This window comes from Lepidothrix coronata, unplaced genomic scaffold (assembly GCF_001604755.1).
Source record: "Lepidothrix coronata isolate B3197 unplaced genomic scaffold, Lepidothrix_coronata-1.0 Scaffold18, whole genome shotgun sequence".
In the NCBI taxonomy this organism is placed as follows: Eukaryota; Metazoa; Chordata; class Aves; order Passeriformes; family Pipridae; genus Lepidothrix; species Lepidothrix coronata.
Window position 1 is genome coordinate 6,466,557 of NW_016690198.1, and position 18,389 is coordinate 6,484,945.

Consider the following 18,389-nt stretch of genomic DNA (forward strand, 5'->3'; position numbering starts at 1 on the left):
TAAATAAATTTTATGCTAAGTAAGTTTTTTTAATAATCACAAAACTCATGCTTTACACATTGATCTTTCATATGGCTAAGTGGACCCAAACAGCTCAAATTATCAGATTTATAAATGATTTTCAAAAATAAGTATTCTATGATTTATTTTTACACAAAACTTTGATTTACTAGAGAGAAAACTCACCCAACTTCCTTTTTAAAACCAACAGCAACATGACTTTTTTTTTTTTTTTTACACGACACAGAGGTGAAATTAACTTTGATTACCAGCTTCATTATTTTATGGATTCAAGCACTAAAGACTGTCATATTATTGGAAATAGTAAATAAAATTTTTCGTTCAAATACATAGTTAAAAAATAAATACAAAGTCCTTAATATATACTTAAAAATCAAATTTTATTTAATAAAATAATACACCTGAAAAGTCATAGAACACCAGTCCAAAAAAAATGACCAGCTATGAAATTTAGTCAACACTGTCTTTGTAATATTTAAGTCTCAGGCACCCTCCAGTGTTTGGAAAAGAAACTACACAAGTGCACAAGTATTTGAAGAAAAACAGCACAAACAAGTTTTTCTGTCAAGATAGAAGCTTCCTGGGTCATTTACAGTAATTATATATAATCATGCATCAGTGATATGACACAGCCATGATGAAAAAAATATTGTAAAATTGTATTTCGTGGATCTCTATGGGATTTAAGGAGGTGATATTTTCTTTGCTAGTGGAGAGGGATCTCTTTAAGTACACTACTTGGAAAAATACAGTAAAGTGTGCAAAGTATTACAAAAGCATTTCTTACAAAGTCTGGTATTGATAAGTATTCAAGTATTCCTCAGTTAATATGATCTCCATGTTTTTTTACAGCTTGTTTTTAACTTTTCTAAAGAGTCTAAATTAATAGTTTATTTAAACAGGAGATACATCCATGGTAAAGAAGAGGAAAACCAATGCATTTAGAGGTAAAGCCAGATAAGATACACCCCTCCCCCCATTTTATAATTAATACAAAATTAATTTGTATATTTTGTATTAATTATAACTTTTATAATTAATACAAATTAATACAATTTATAATTAATACAAAACAGGAAGGTCAAATGTATTCAACCATGTCTATGAAACTTCACTGATTTTATGTAAAAAACCCAAACCAATAATTTTTTCATTGGTATCTTTGTTCACTTGAAAAGTTACAAATCCTAAGACAATTTTTGTACTTGACATTCAAATGGAAACACTTGTGAGTACAGGACAGACAAAAATGCCTACTGAAAGGACAGCGTTGTAAGCTAATGTCAGGTAGATCCCCACAAATATGACAGAAATAGAATGAAGGCCGGAAACCAAAACTTTTTCAATTGTGATTATGCGCAAACTAACATTAATCGTGGATTTCTGTTCTGCACCCTGTTCATACTTCCACAATCAAACAGTTTTATTTGCAATTTAAGTGGTAATGAGATAACATGCTTTGAAATACATGTTAAGTAACTTCAAAGTGGTTACATCTTGATTGAAAAAAACAGCTTTACTTAAACCAAGAGCTTTTTATGTTTGTGTTCAGGATTTGAAGCGTATAAATTCACTGAATTGTTGCTTCAATTAATTTTCATCATTAGGGATCAATGTAAGAATGCATATACACTTCTGAATACGGTCTTTACTCTCCTGGGTTCACCCTGGATTCACCCTTACTGGTCGATGTGCAAAAATCCCAGGGCAACCAAGGGATTTTGCCTGTACAATCAGGCTAGTTAATAACTGGTTCAGCTTCAGTTCCATAAGGTTTGATTCCCCCTCACACATACACACTCAAAATCTTGTCTCTTCTTTACTACAGAACTTAGCTGTGCTAACTACAGTTAGAGAATCCAAAATTGATTACCTTGTCATTTAGTAAAAAAAAGTTACATTTGGTCAATGCTGCAATTCAATTCAGAATTAAGAGCTTTGTTAGGAAAAGCAGCTGATGTCACTTTTCCCTAGTACAGCTGAAGAGATATTTTTAAAAATTGAAAGAAATAACGACAACATTGACCAAAAACCTCTTGGAATGAATATTAAAAATATTACAAATAAACCTAGTCAGGGTTATGCAAAAAGAGGTAGTAAACATTTCAGAAGAAAGTACACAAGATAAATATATTTACACACACACATATATATACATACATATGAGTAAAAAACATTATAAACCAGTCATTGCCACCGTAAAACTTACAACTGTGCTTAACTTGACATGTTGCAAATATTTACACTGACTTCAAAGAGAGCTGGCTACAGTGTGCAAAACAAAGCATGACATCACATATTTTGCAAAGTCGTGTAGGTTTAGAGAAATCGCTCTATTCAGATTTTGGCTCTTTTTAACAGCTTCTTGTCTGCTTTTAAATAGTGATGTTCCTTTTTGAAATAGCTTCTCTGATTTGACGATCAAGTTCACTTACAATATGATCTTCATGGTTATAGACTCCTGTTCTCAACAGGGTATCCCTCTCTTCTATCAGACGAGAGAGGTAATCATCCGTGTTCTCATTTAGTTTTCTACAATGAAGACCATCCACTCTACCAGCAGAATTATCTTTAGCATCTTGCAATTGCTTTCTCTCTTCTTCTTGTTGCTTTAGCCTGATGTTGATAAAATAGAAAGAATCAGACAATGAGACATTAAAATCCGCTCTGTTTATCTTCATATTAAGTCTTTAGTTTATCTACTGAACTACTTAGTAAAATAAAGAAATCTGTAAATGTAACAAATTTTTCTCTCTCTGGGGAAAAAACTCAAAGTAAAAGAAATTTCAATATAATACTTAAAGTCTAAGAAAACTTTTTCTATATCCATGTGTAACCGATACTTGTTATCAAACCTTCTACTTTATGCAAACTGTACTCAAATTAAAAGGGTTCAACAAACAAAACTAGTGCAAACAGTTTTTGGAGGACAACATCAGATAGATCTAGAATTTGAATGTATTCAAAATAAGAATAGTACATGTCTTGTTCTTTTCTTAACACAGCAGTTATACTTCGAACTGAAAGATTAAAGTAGAAAAAAGCCTGGTGCTGTAAAACTATGACCATAACATAAAAACCAGGTACAGTGGCCTTAAACATAGATTTTGCTATACTGCAGTACTGTTGCATTTTATAAATGTGTAATCTTTACCTAAGGGACACTAAACTGTGTTCTTTCACTGGACTGACAGCCAATTATAATCTTGATTTAATTGAACTTTCCCTAATTTTAGGCTGACAGCAAGAAAAAAGAAGGGAATGGGCTGATATGGAGGAATCTTACAAATACTTTCATACCTGTTAAGTTCATTTCTGATATCCTCCAGCTCCTGTCGGTCTGTTTTCCCCAGCTCTTTTTCTTCCGCTGCCAAATAGCGCAGCCTCATGTGCTCCAGCTCTTGCTGCTGCTTTTTAAGATGAGCCATTGCATTTTCTTGTTCACGCTTATATGGGAAGGGGTGAAGACATAACTCAGTTGAACATGTGATTCAATGTAAAAGTGCTAATTATAGTGACAGAGCAAAAGTTTAGGAATGAAGTTATGACAATTAAGTCTCGAGGAATATTAGAAATGTAGGAGTTAACAGAATGTCATATTGCATTACAGATATCACCAGATAAGTCCAGTGACTATCACAATCACAGTGAACCTGTCCTAGCTGGATCAGCTGAAGCACAGTCACAGACATCTTCCCATTAACAAAACAGCAAAAATATTAACAAGCCTTTTTACTAACTCTGGCTTAAGTTGGTAAACATAAAACTCGCACTTCTGGAACTGCTCAAGCTACTGAGATTTACTCCTTGGCTACATGGTATTTTAAATAATAAATATTTTTTAAAAAGTAAAAGCTAAATAGCTGCAGGAAACTTCCATCATCAGCCCCATAGTACCTAGTATCAAAGCTTCAAGAACTACTTTTTGAAATTGCAATGTGTGCTTAAAAAATAAGCTTTGGAAACAAAATTCTGGCAAGATGTCCTTTTATGTTTGCATAGCACTATGTGAAATTTTACATAACTTATTTTGTGGGTTTAATCCAACCAATCTATCCATTCTAAAAGTTTACTTGCCTCTATTTTTTAAGCTTTTCACACACACTGTAACAAAAGTAAGGTTTGAGCCCACTGCCACCTCATGACAATAGTGTCTTAATGAGAAATATGGTGCTCTCTCCACTTGTTTTCCTCCCAGCTACTTTCCACATGACCTTGTGCACTAAGTCAATACAGTCAGTCTCACATTCTGAATAAGACAAAAGACCTGAGGTAGTTAAGAAGTATTACAGCAGGTTATAAAAACATCCTGGATCTAAGCATATGGTGAAGTGCAAGTCTACTTCCATAATTCTGACATTGCCTTCATAAGAAATATTTGATTGTTAATAAAATCAGTCTTATATTTCCTATGGGGATAAAAAAAAGATAATTTTTTGGTTGATAGGTATGAGCATATTCTTTATATAGTCAACCTATTTGGAAGACTTTAGCAGGGCAATTTCCTGAATCTCAGTTGCCAGCAGTTTAAGTACTCCCTGTTGATGATCAATAATAATCAACAGGATAATCTGAATTTCACAAGGAATTGGTATAAACAAAGACTCTAATTGTTAATGTGAACAGACAATGCAATTGAGAAGTACTTGACCAGAAGTCATAGCATGTATGTAAACACAAAATATTTTTATACTAAGTTCAATACATTATCCAGCCAAATTAAATGTTAGAACTACAGTGAGACAGATCATAAAGCTTGAAGAACAATTTGTTAAAGGGTTACATACTACTAATAAAACCAGAAGCAGGAATGCTCCCAAAGAGTCTACAGCGAACCGATGATTGAAGCTTAAAAATATTTGGTGAAGATAAAGCCATAGTCTTTCCTTTTACATCAAGAATTCATTACAGAAGAACATTGCCATGTGAGAGAAACCCTTTTTAATGTCAGACAGGTTTGAATAATAGTCTCAGACTGAAGTAGAATAGGTTTTAGAACAGGAATCTACAAACACATATAGCAAATATTAAAAATTCACTATAGACAGCTGATATTTATCCAAGAATTTTCAAGAATATAATGAAATTCAAAGAAAAAGTTGCAAGACTAACTGGAGGTTAGTCTTAATCCATCACCAAAACTGGTATTGACATCACAGCAATAACTATTTCCCCATTTTTCATTTTATTCTTTCTTTAAACAGAGTCTTTAGGAATACCCAGGAACTACCATCAGACCTTACTTCCACTCAAACCATAACTAAAACCCAAACAAACAAGATGTATGGGTTTACCAGAAAGAACAAATCCAGCTTCTGTAGAAAAGTCCCTCTTGCAACTAATCTTAAAAAAACGAACCAAACACCACATCAAATAAACCACCTTCACCAAATCACAAAACTAAAGCTGCCATGGAGAAAGAACTCTCAGGTTACTCAGGGTTTAGAACACCAGAGAAAGGATAGCAACTGATCATTTCCACAAGAGCAAGAAGGTAACAGCGGACTACACAAGAAACTACTCTTCAATATACTTGTAAATGAGAAAATCACTCTGGAACAGTTTACGGCTGATACAAAGTTATTCAGTGGGGAAAAACTGGATGTGGAAGAGTGCGATATTATCAGTTGGTTTGAAAAGGAAGCAGATAAGTCAAGAATACATTCACTTATGTCTGTTAAACATGATAGCCTGAATGCAACTGGTGGCGCATGATGTACTTCAGTAACTGACCGAGGGCAGCTGAAGGGCATTCAAAGATATCCAAGGTGGGCTTCTAGATCTTGTCCATCTACTGCTGACCTCCATATGGACCAAACTGATAGTTTTTTCCACCCAACAAAAAGCACTGGCTGAAACTCAAAACTAGGTATATTCCAATTAGACACATAATTTAAGTTATTGAGTGCAAATTAATCACTTATGCAATATACTTAAACATGTTAGGAGCTTCTTGATCACAGAATGTTCTGATTTTAGACATTAACGTTTCAAAAAAATGCTACAGAAATGCTGTTCAAGAATTAAGAAAGAAGAGATAGAGAGTGTTTGTTTTTGTTTGGGTTTGGTTTTTTTTGTTTGTTTTTTTTTTTTTTTTCCTGAAGTCACAGCAAATATCACAATGGTATTCTCTGGTCTCCAAATACAGATAAGGCAACAGCATCCAGACAGTAAACCCAGACTTCAAGTATAAAACAGGCTATGAGGAAGAATGAAATAAACTGGCTACAAGGAGGAATGGAATTATTTTAACTATTTTGATAGTTGGACTTACTTTGAGTTGTTTATTTTGCTAAATGCAGGTAGGAAGATAAAATGCTGAGCATGATCTAGCCTCAAACAGGTTGGTATAAAACCAGTACAACTTCAGTTACAGAATAAGTAAATAGATTGACAGCAAATCTGATTATCTCAATTATCCAGAATCTAGAAGTATGAGGACAGGCTAATATTTACTTCTTTTTGAGACCATCAATCCCAATACTTGGTGTCCCCAGTTTGATCTACTAAGCTAAATCCTTTTCAAAATTAAGCAAATTAAAATACTGCTGTTTCAGAAAAAAAACCCCTTAATGCAAACATGAGACCTAAAATCTTGAGCATGTTAAACCTCCTTTGTAAAATTCTATTTAATCTCAGGGGAGGAGTGGTTGCCCTGTACATACAGAACAAATCTGGAAATTTCTACTTATCAGTCCTTACAGGATGAGCTACTTCTGCTGATTATACACCAAGTCTAAAGAAACTTAACACACATATCCCTGTAGTAGATGCAGTACACCCTGCATATCCAAGTGCTGGTTTTGAAATTAATTTGTCTAGTACATCCTAGTTTTCCTGTTGATATTATCTAACAGTGGGAAGAGTCTTAGAGGCCACTCAATAAGTTATATAAGAATGCTATTTACAAGCAAACTGCCTCATCTGTACAAAATCCATCTTGTTACTGTGGAAGATGAGGCTGACATCTTCCTCTTAGGTGATGTCCAGAACCTAACTTTGATGCATCAGAGGACTTCTAATTGTCATTATCTCTTTTTCTAGCCTTTTAATCTATGCTGATTTGTAATATGATTATCTTCAGTCCAATATATTTTTGCAGACGGTGAGAAAACGATTAACTTTAGAAAACTCCTTATTCTGCATTTCAGTTCATTCATGCCCTCATTGTCCCATCTCAAACTAGGGCTACTGCCACGGGAAGCTGGGGTATTAATCTAAGTCTGTCAAATTTGTGCATCTCAATAATTGTATATGAGAATTTTTTTGAGGGTATGTTAGGCAAAAATCACTTGAAAACTAAATACCGTGAAACTAAGGCAAAACAGACTAGCACTTGCTACTAGGACAGCAGTACTTTCATGTATACACAAATCCTCACATAGCTGTGACTACACTGAGTAGAAGCCTTCTAATCCAGCACTTCAGTTTGTGGAGTATATTATTCAGATCTAAAAGCAAAGATTTTGAAAGTATCCTCACAGCTGCACTTGAGAGGAAAGGCATAACTGCACACTGGCCATAAGAAGCATGCGGGATTAAAAGTTCCGTGACAAGCTGCTATGTTACTATTTGAGGCAGGAAAGTTCAACAATCCATAAGTTTCTGCTGTTCAGCAACATGCTCACAATGACAATCTGAGAGCAAAAAAGGCATTTTAAACAAGCTCAGAGGAGAAATATATGTCAGAAGAAGTACATACACTTAAGGTTAATAGAACAATGTCTTAAGCTCAATCAGAACAGAAAGAAGACAAGATAATGCTTCCATATTGATTGAAAGGGATCTCATTCAATAATTTGGACCTTTATGCCCTCACTCTTTGAGTTCATTTCAGAACCATAATTTTTTTTTATTAATGTCTTAAATCATATTTAATTAAATCAAGAAAAGGACAAAAGAGAATGATGCAGAAGCCAAAGAGATGAAGGAAAAGCAAGTCTCTTCTGCAGAACGCTTTGTTCAGTTCTGTTCCTTTTGATATTTTTCTCTGGGAAAAAGGTCTATTATGAAAATCCAACAAACAAAAAACCAACCAAAACCAGTGAGACTAGTGAGCATGCTCTTTGCTCAGGATAATATTCTTAAATTTGTAAAAGAAAGTAAGATTTAATGTAGCATGTGCTAAATTCTACTTTTCTCCATAGAGGAGAAAAATACTTATCAGTATATTTTGTCTCCAAGCTAATTTTGGGTAGGAATTCCTTTCAGACAAATGTGATTTGAAATTTAATTTGATTACTAATACAATTGTGATGTAAACATGACAAATATTTGGGGTATTGAGGGAAAAGTCAAGATTAATTCTAGTCAGTGAAAGTCAAGAATTTCAGAGGCATGCCATGCTGTGACCCTGAACAGTGACATTTAAGCATAGTAATATTAAATTAAAAAATAAAAATCAACATTTTCTGAAGCAAGATTTCCCTACCTTTCAGTTTGAGACAGCTTGACTTGGAAAAAAAGACACTAAAACAAGTGAGAAAGGATTTTGCAGATTCATTTATGATGGATCCTGTGCGTAATTTACATTACACACTTCATACTTTCTGATTTTCAAATGTCTATCCCAACATTAGTCTTTGACTCCTTTAAAAAGTCTGTCATAACAATTTGTAGAGTGCATAACAGAAAACTTGCTCTATGTCTACCATTCACAACAGAGCAAAAGAAACACATTTCCTAATAATACATCAATACAAGAAGATGGCAAAGAATTTAAAACAGTTGTTTGATAAGAAGGGAACCATGCTGATTTTGAATTCATTTATATAGAACTTTGCTATGATATCTTGAGGGACCATAAAAAGACTGCTTTTAGTTACAATGAGAGAAAAGGAAGGATTTTTTATTCATCTCAGTGATGAAACTGGTGTCACTTCAGAGACATTCAGGTATTAAATCCACTTTTTTCCATGACAACGTAACAATCCACTGAGCAACAAGCACTTTTTTTAAACCCGAGAACAAGCAGAACTCTACTGCATAGTAGCATTTGAAATGTAGCAGAATTTATTGTGAGATCTTCCAAAGTGAATAAACAATGTTCACAAAACATTTCTGCACATTTATAGTACAAATAAAGCTAAGTCCAGCATTTCTAAACCCCTTTGGAACATCTTCATTTTATTCTGTGTATACTGAAAACTAAGTTATAATTGAATACGAAGTATTTTTTAAGTATACCTCAGTGCACACAAGTTTATACATGCTTAAAATTCGTAGTCAAGACTTTCTGACAAACTTTCCTCCTATAATATATCCCATCATAAGGAACACTTCAGACTTATTCCCAACTGCTTATTCTAGGCAGTCAGGCTGTTTTAAAACTCAGTAAGAGGTATTAGAATTTTTGATTTTAAACATTTAGAATTTCTTGTTTTTACATTTCACCTAAGGGAACACTCCGGAATCATCAGCTGCTGGACTAAAGGCAACTTTGTGAATAGAAGATAAACTCAGCAGGAACTCAGAACACTTGGAAATACTTTACACTTGCATCGCCACCTAATAATCATCAGCCACTATCCCACAGTAAGGCAGCCACAGATGAACCGAAAGTATCATGTGCACATTACTCTGAAAATTATCTTTGCAGAACGTATTAGTTGGCCCAGCTACTTTCCTCTCCAACACTCTCAGCACTGCTAATCTCTCTATTCTTTTTGCTCTTTTCTTTACCGCCCCTGCCTCCTTCAGTAAAAATTATCACCAATATTCCTTTCGCTTATTAATTTTATGTTTGCTGTCCTCCTTATACATCTCCACAAACAAAACAAATCCAAAACAAAGCCGCATGTGAGTTATCAAATAACTTACTTGAAGGTTTTACTACTTTTCTTCATTAGTTTTCATCTCTAATGTAGTGCTTGAGATACGGAATACTGTTTTAGAAGCTTGCATGGTGGAAACCTTCATCATGTTTTGAAACTTACGATACTACAGACATATCAGCATTAAATAAAAAATAATCAACAATAAAAAACCCTCAAAATTTCAATTATAATCAGATCATAAAAGAATCCCTGTATGCCACCAGGTGCTTTCGTTAAGAGGCTCTTCAATCAAGGAAGCACAATCTTTATTTTGCCATAGCTGCCTATAAATCCAAAAGGGAGATGTAAACATACATACACTAGACTAAACAATGGCTAAATAGCAGCCACTATTCACTCTCCCACTCATACATACCATGCAAGTCTGTGGGAAAAACTTACGATTGAAGCTAAAGAACTCAAGTAAAGTTTTCTGAAAATAACCCAGAGCTGACAAGTCAGTAGGAGGGCCTGGATGGTTTCAAGACACAGTTTTTAACCAAGATTTGGATTTCCAAATGGTGTGTTGTGTTTTTTTTTTCTTTTCTTCTCTTTTTTTTTTATGTGAATTATTTTTTTTAAACAAAGATTTACATCCTGTCCTTGGCTAAATTACTTACAAATTAATCAAATTAATTACTGAATGCATAAGTAAGATACCAGACAAGACAGAGTGAATTGTCAGGCAGCCAATATGTTCTGTGCTGTACTAAACAAATGCATCAGTGCTGATTCTAACAGCTCTGTAGGGCACAAACACATTAGAAGACTTACAAAAATATTTCTCATGGAACACTGAATGCATGTACATTTCGAGATTTTGGCTATTTAGATTAAATATGACTGAGATTATCAACCGCTAAAAGTGATATTTCTGCCAGTTTTTATTTTTGTTTTGATACAATTTTTCTTACACTCAGACAAGTACTGACTTTAGCATCCAAGATCTCTATAAACATGTATGCAATTTTCTGTATATAGTTTGATTCCTCTCAGAAATAATGCTAACATCCATTAAAAAAACATGGAAGTCTTATTTGTGTAGTATTGAGATTGCCCAGTAGGCAAGCCTCAAAGGACAGTTTTTGAAACCTCCAGAAACAATCTACCTGGGTGTACAGATGTGTAACTGATTGTTGACATTTTTGTCTCCCTAAAGTTGAACAGGGTATAAGAAATGAAGACTTGCCCTAAATAACAAAGAGGGAAGAAAAGTAAACTGGGTGAAGTCTATTGTCACTCAGCATTACAAACTGTGTTAAAATTCAACTGACTTCTGTATTTTTTTTAGCACAGGTAAGTAGAATATATATATATCTGCCTTCACGTACTTCAATAACACTGGCACTGTGTTTATCATTCAAAATCCTACAAATGGAGAAGTTTAGATCATATTCTATTAACAGTCCCATATTTTTTAAGTTATGTGCTGCATATCTCACATTCTGTAAAATATAAAACTATCCCAGATGTGTGCTAAGAACTAGTTCCAAAGTAAAAGAAAACTTTTTAATTAAGGAAACATTGACTTTTATGGTTGCAAATCAGAAGAGCATTTTACTAAATGCTTAGCCTGTAGATTATGCTTCTTTAATTCACAAATTGACTGCACCAGGTCACCTTTGAGTAATGGAAATCTCTGTTTAAACATTTTTTTGGCAATGGGCACAAAGCATTAGATCTCATTTCCAAGACTTACCAGCTGGGTTTTGTCATTAACATTTATTAACAATCTAAGATATGGCTTTCAGCGTCTAATCCTCACTACACAAATGTTTTGTATAGTTCTCTAGAGAGCTTTGGTGTGACAAATTACTGGCACAGATTACAACCCTGTGGCTATTCACCAGAGGCAATGCAAAATTAACATGGTACTAATCCAATTTAAACAAGAAATTGGTCAAATTATGCACAATTGCAAAATTCATTGGAACTAAAGCAAATCTAGAATTCCTTAAGCAAGAGTTTCCAAATTTATATTTAAAACATGGTAAATGGTTTTTGATCAGATGTGCTTCAACTTTTATTTGGCTCTTTAAAGTCACTTAAATTCTTTATCAATAGACCAAGCATAAGATGAAGCACAGGAGTATAGAAACCACAAGAAACTACCTTGAAAGGGTTTGTTCTGTTGCAGAAAAGTTTTAGGTAGCATAATTCACTGTACCTGCCAACTTATGTTATGGTTCAGACTTTCAGCAAGAGAGTCAGTTGAAACCATCAACATATGCTAATAAATTCAGATCATCAGGCCTATGGTGATGAAATTTGTTATAAGAACCTGATAGGGATACACACTGGTGTTAATGTGGCAAGCAACAATCTTCTCTTCTATTCTACAGGAATTTTAAAACATGATAAGAAAAAAATAGCCTGGACATTTCATGACTGCTGAAGAAATCTTAATCAGAGACATAAGACTTATATTCTTCCTCCTATCATCTTCTCAAATCATAAATGTTTCAGAAATCAGAGATAAAAATTTGTAACTCCTTTTATCACTGGGCAAAAAGGGAGCAATTTGAAGATGGCAAATAAAGATGAGTTTTTACTTAATACCAGTGATTACAGTCTATATTTGCTCTCTTCAAAGAGAAATACAAATTAAATACAAGAAATAATAAATTAGGAGAGCATGGGATTGACCTCTTAGTCTCCAAAACCTGAATATTCTACCAGTAGGAATGAAGTAGGTACTATAATCCTTAAAAAACTCAACACTGATCCTCATCACCCAGAATTAGGTGTGAATACAGGTAATAAAAACTTTTTACAAAACTTGAATTCTGAAGCTTTATGTCCATGCCAAGGTTTGTTCAGCAACTGAGATTAATTATTTTCTAATTTGTTTGTCAAGGCCAATGGAAATTCTTGGCATTCTTTAGTATATTGTTTAATTCAAGAAAGACAGTTGATGACAAAAAACAACATGGAGATACAATATGGATTCAGCAAGGATGAAGCTGTTACTAATGCAAGTTTGAATGAAGTGACTTCAAGTCTTTTGTGTGTGATTATATAGACACACAGACACACACGAACTCTGTTAAAACATAGCAGTAAAATAGTATGCTATGTTAGTATGAGATTAGGAATTCCAAATACTGAAGAAAATTTCACTCCCAACTTAAATTTCCTCTAAATTTACTTCATTTTACAGTATTCATCAAATCTTAAACCCTTGTTTCTAAAAGTGAAGATTTCTTTCTTGTCTTTACGCTTCATTCATTATACAATTAAAATATAGAACAGTTAGGACTGTAATTGACCAAGTTGGTTGGGATAGTAGCAAAATATCTTCTCTGGAGCTGCTGATTCAGTATTATTTGGAACTAAATTAAACTTTTTTTTTTTTTTTTTTTTACACACCTGCTTTTAACTATGTCAACTTTCTTTGCAGGTGTGAGCCTTGGTCTTTCCTGAGTTGTTCAATGTCAAACATAAACCACTTTTGCTGTTCATGCATGGCTCAGAGCTTTACTTTGCGAAGGCAAACACTAATAAAACGAAAACTGCCAGCAGTTAGCAGTAATCCTAGTAGCTTCCAACATCACATTAACTTGGTTGTCTCATATGACCAAAGAAAATCTGCATACCTGTTTTAACCTTGCAAGTTCTTTCAAAGCCCTTGTCCATTGCTGTTTGTAGTGGAGCTTTGACTTGGTAGCTGACTCTAACTTTCTTTCAAGTTCAACCTGAAAGCAATTAAAATCATATCAGCTGAAGCAATAACAGCAGTAACAATCACTGAAAGATGTATATATACAAAGGGTCTGGTTTAAGAAAAGTGTTTATGTAGTGTAATATACAACATCATCTAAAGCTGTTATACAATATAACATAAATATTATGGCACACGAACATTTTCTTGTTTAAAATATAACCTTATTTTTATTGGATGGCCGTCTATACAAAAAAAAGAAAGATTACTTTTAGCACTAAATCTGCTGATGTAACCTTTAAATTTAAGATTCTCAAATTAGCCATCCCCTCATCCCTTTTTTATTCGAAGTAAGATTATAAACATTAATTTAACAGAATAAATCTCACCCTTAAAAGGTGTGTGGATTTTTTCTTTACTGCTGATGGAAGATAGGTCCTACATTTTTTCTCTGAATTACACATCTGTTCAAACCATTCTTTAAAATCTATGTATCTAGTGTGAACCTTTGATCTTACTACCTAAATCTTTAAAAAGTGTTGCACACAAAAAAAATTAATTGCATTCTATTCTGTGTGCAAAAAAAATTTAGTATTAAAAGGCAAATGAAAAAAGTTATGAAGCACACAGAACATAACGTGAAAAAATGAAAGATTTTTAATTAACATCCCAAAAAGTGACATAGGCCCGACAATCCTTTAATTTGACAAAAATTATTTCCATTTAATTTGTGAAGATCTTAAAGCACAGATTTTTTTTAACTCAGCTAACAAAAACAGGAAACTTAAAAATATTTAAAAGTAAGAGTTTAAACTGTCTGTAGAGACAAAATATATTTTGAATAATTTGCTTGCATTATTAGAAGTTATTCAAGAATACAGCAACATGCAGACTGGCCATATAACTCAGTGCAATTTGCGACAAGAAGCCTAGCCTAATTTTTTCTCATCTTATTTGGTCAACAATTTGAGTCAAACCGCACAAAAACTCTGAGCGTAAATGCCCATATCTGTGGTTTTAATCAAACTATCCTCTACTGAAGGCAAGTATGGTTTTTAAGAAATCAACTTATGATGGTGATTCCATTTCACTGATAAGTAACACAATCTCTTTCCAGAAACACTTAATTACAAAAATGCACATAATGGAATACCAGTCTAAATTAATCTTCAGAAGAAAATGCTCATTTTTCCTTATTCTTTTATAAACAGAATGTTCAGAGTCCCCAGCATAAATCATTATTTAAATGTAAAGGTTAGGCTTTTTTCCCTGTCTTAGCCTCTAACATTACTGCTTCCTCTACAGAAATAAATGCCCACTGTTGGCCTTACTTGTACCTGAATATTTAAAATCCAAAGAAATAACTGAAAAAAGTAAAACAAAACGGACAAATTAACCAGTTTATCACACAGTATTATTCTGCATCCCCCTTATCACTGAACGGACCATTCCGACAGTTTTTAAGTACTAGAAAATTCCAACATACCTTTTCTAAAGTGAGAAGATTTATTTCCGATTGTAGCTGGATTTCTGGTTTGCTACTTTGCTGTTCTTTGTATTGCTGAAACTCCTTCTCCAAAATTTTATGCTTATTTTCTGCTTCATAAAGCTACATTAAAGATAACAACATGCAAGTTAGCAGAAAACCCTATTCACAGACAAATAATTGGATGACAGAACTTAAGTTACTTCTTAGTCCCTGGAACAAACATCTCTACTGTCAATTATCTGATATAAAACAGACACTGAATGCTACACATTCATAATTAATGATTTCTTGATGATGGCACACAGCAATGTTTTAATAGGAAGAATTTTAAAGAGGATCTTTACTCAGTACTGGAAAAAAAACCCAAACAAGTCTGTCCTCATATACAGAAGATTGAGATTTATACACATTTTCGTTCACATTTCTAAAACAACTTGCAGAAGAAATACAGAAAGCAAAACTACTAAGATTTACACACATTTAAAAAAAAAAAGTCAGTGTTATCTACTATATGAAGTTTTATTACTTACGCAGTTTTACCATCATAACTTTTTTAGGAGTGTCTGCAAAAAGAAACAACTAATACTTTGTACAATCAAATGATTTAGAAGAAAGGCTGAAGTAGAAATGCTTCAGTGACTAAAGACTTTATACTGAGTACCTCTACCCTCACAGTGTACTTCCACAGTTTCAAGAAGATTTTTATAAAGAGAGCGCGTTGCTTTTCAACTTACAATAGGTAATTTGAAAAATGATGCCAACACAGTTACTTGCCACATAGAAAGTAAGCAAGTGAAATATTTAACAGCATTTTTTACTATACCATACTAAAAATATTAAGAATTTTTTGTAATCTGTTTTTTAAGTGTAGCTTACGTTGTTCTTCTTTTAATTATTATTCAACTATAAATACCTTATGCACCTTACAGAACTGATGTATTCCATCACAGAATAACATCCCACATGCTGTTCTTGTATTATGTCCAACTAGATAATATAAGTGTTTCCATGAATTGCATCCAGCAGTTTAGAATACTAGGTGAAAATGCTTTAGAGAATTCATTTCTGTTTCAAAGCCTACAACTTGTTCTAGAAGTATATCAATATTTTAATTCTTTGGATCTCCTAACTGGGTCATATCTCTTTTTCTTCCAAAATTCTGTTTTTTCCATTTATTATTGTTACTGAATGGACAAAAGAAAGGAAAGATGCTTCATGGGGAGCTACACAAAAACACTGCAGGTTTTTTTTCACATGTAACCGCAACAGCCAACTGAACCAAGCTGTACCAAAAGGTACTGCTGTTTATTACCTTTCCATTTTTACCTATTTCTTTTTAAAGCAGACATACAGATTTGATGGTGATGACAAAGACAGCAACTAATTTCTTTTGCTATGAAAAATGCCAGGTCTCCCTAGAATTTCTACAAAAATGTTTAATTTCTTGTTTGGTTCTGGAAACACTTTCAAAAATAGAATTTCCTGTGAGACGTCAGGTTGTGGACTGTTAGGAAACCACACAAATCATACAAATGAAGCATGACTTCTTTATTCAGGAAGTAAGAGTGATGTACTTCAAGGTGGATACTTCAAAGATCTTCTCTTGCACATACAGGGGCTTACTTCCAAACAAGTTCAATTGTAGAGTTCTCTAAATGTCTAAGTGTGAAAATAGTATATCAACAAATACTTTTAAAAGGTATGAAATTAGTTAAAGTACATTGTTTAGAATGATAAAATAAAATTCATTTCAGAACATTTCTTGCTAAAAAGCAAACAATCAACACAGCCCCCCCCACACACATAAAAAAAAAACAAAACACACCACCCAAAAAGGTTTAAAAAAGAGACCTGTTTGGTAACAACAGCAACTTCCTGCACATCACAAAGAGAGGGATCCTAGACTGAAACTCCAAAGCAAGTAAACAAAACCCCATCCTCAACAGAGCAAAAGAAAAAGCCTGTCATATGCAGAACATGTGGTAACAACCACCACATATTGAAGCATAGCAGGAACAGCACAGAGAAAGACAGCCAGCATCATACAGAAAGAATGGCCTTCATACAGAACAGGACAAAACATAGTGGGGCTTGTGTTTGGAAGAGAGACAGTATGACAGCCACCTATACAATCAGGAATAGTATGTCACACAGACACTACAGGATTCTTCATAATTATTAAGTAATGAGCTTAAAATGAACATAAAAATGAACAAAAAATGTGAACACATAATGAAATTTTAGAACTCACTGCAACAGGATGTTGCAATACTAAATACTTTTTAGAAAGAATAAGATGAGTTCATGAAGAATATTTTCATTGATGGCTAGTTAATATGAAATGCTGACTCTGGCTGAGAGTTCATATAACCCTTGATGGCACTGCTGGATATACCAAAATTGCATTCTCACTGTCCAATTTCTTGCCCTCTAGAGCCAACCATTGTGGCAATATAATGTTGAGCTAAATGATCTTTTGTCTAATGACTGTATGTCTGTTCCAAATAGGAAAAATAAAGTGATTGTGATTTTTTTTAAAAAAAGAGCCTGTAGAAGCTAAAAAAGAGTCAGTGGGAGCCAAAAGAATGAAATTTGAATGAAGAATACTAGCTGATGGCATTTGGTTGCTTGAGCATGAAGAACTATTGGCTGTCTTGTCTGGACTGGTAGCTGCCAACACCACATATACAATGCAGAAGTGATTCACTTATCACTTTGAAGAGGACTGCAGTCTGCAGTTTGAAACTGCTCATCTCAATTTAATGACTTCAAGTAGAATAGTTAGATTAGCATCTTCTAGGTTAGCAGCATTTTTGTACTAGCTGTATTTTTATAAAGTTCACTGTACTATGGTTTACATATGCTGACAAAAAAAGAAGTTATTATCAATGTTTAATATGAACCTAAAAACCCACAAGAATCTAGCACAACTCTTCTTAATAAAAAAACATACCTTTTTCTGACACAGTCTTCAAACAGTGAAAGCTAATATGGCATTATCACTGTCACAAATCAGATATGAAAAACACCAAAGCATGTAATTAATCCCCATAAACTAAGTACTCTAAAAAACACTTAGGCATTAGATTTAGTCTACTTAACAACAAATTAAGTGTCTAATAATGTAGCAGCTGAAAAAAAAAGTACTAACTTTTACAATATACTTTAACAATCAAGAAAAATAGCCAGACTAGCTTTGTTGTCAGAGCAGAAATCAGCTTATAGGACAAGAGAATGCAGTCTAAATGTTCTCAGTTTATAAAGTACTGCTCTTAGAATAGAAGACTGCAATAATAAGATAATTCTCTCCTCCATCCCAGTAGTAGTATGGCCAGTCTTCGCGAGCGAAGATTTGGGAAAGGTCTTTACCCTTCGAGCCTGCGCAGTGGATTTTTTAGGTGAG

General features: G+C 33.6%; 1 protein-coding gene across 1 annotated transcript in view; it reads right to left on the reverse strand.

Annotated features, from left to right (window-relative positions):
- Window positions 1-382: 382 nt before the first annotated feature.
- Window positions 383-18,389, reverse strand: part of CEP120 (centrosomal protein 120) — a 39,956-nt gene continuing 21,949 nt past the window's right edge. The window contains exons 17-20 of the mRNA XM_017807222.1: window positions 14,984-15,106; window positions 13,433-13,531; window positions 3,322-3,467; window positions 383-2,637 (exon numbers count right to left, since the gene is read on the reverse strand). Coding sequence (XP_017662711.1) covers window positions 2,397-2,637; window positions 3,322-3,467; window positions 13,433-13,531; window positions 14,984-15,106 — 609 coding nt within the window. The 3' untranslated portion in view covers window positions 383-2,396. The remainder of the gene's footprint in view (window positions 2,638-3,321; window positions 3,468-13,432; window positions 13,532-14,983; window positions 15,107-18,389) is intronic.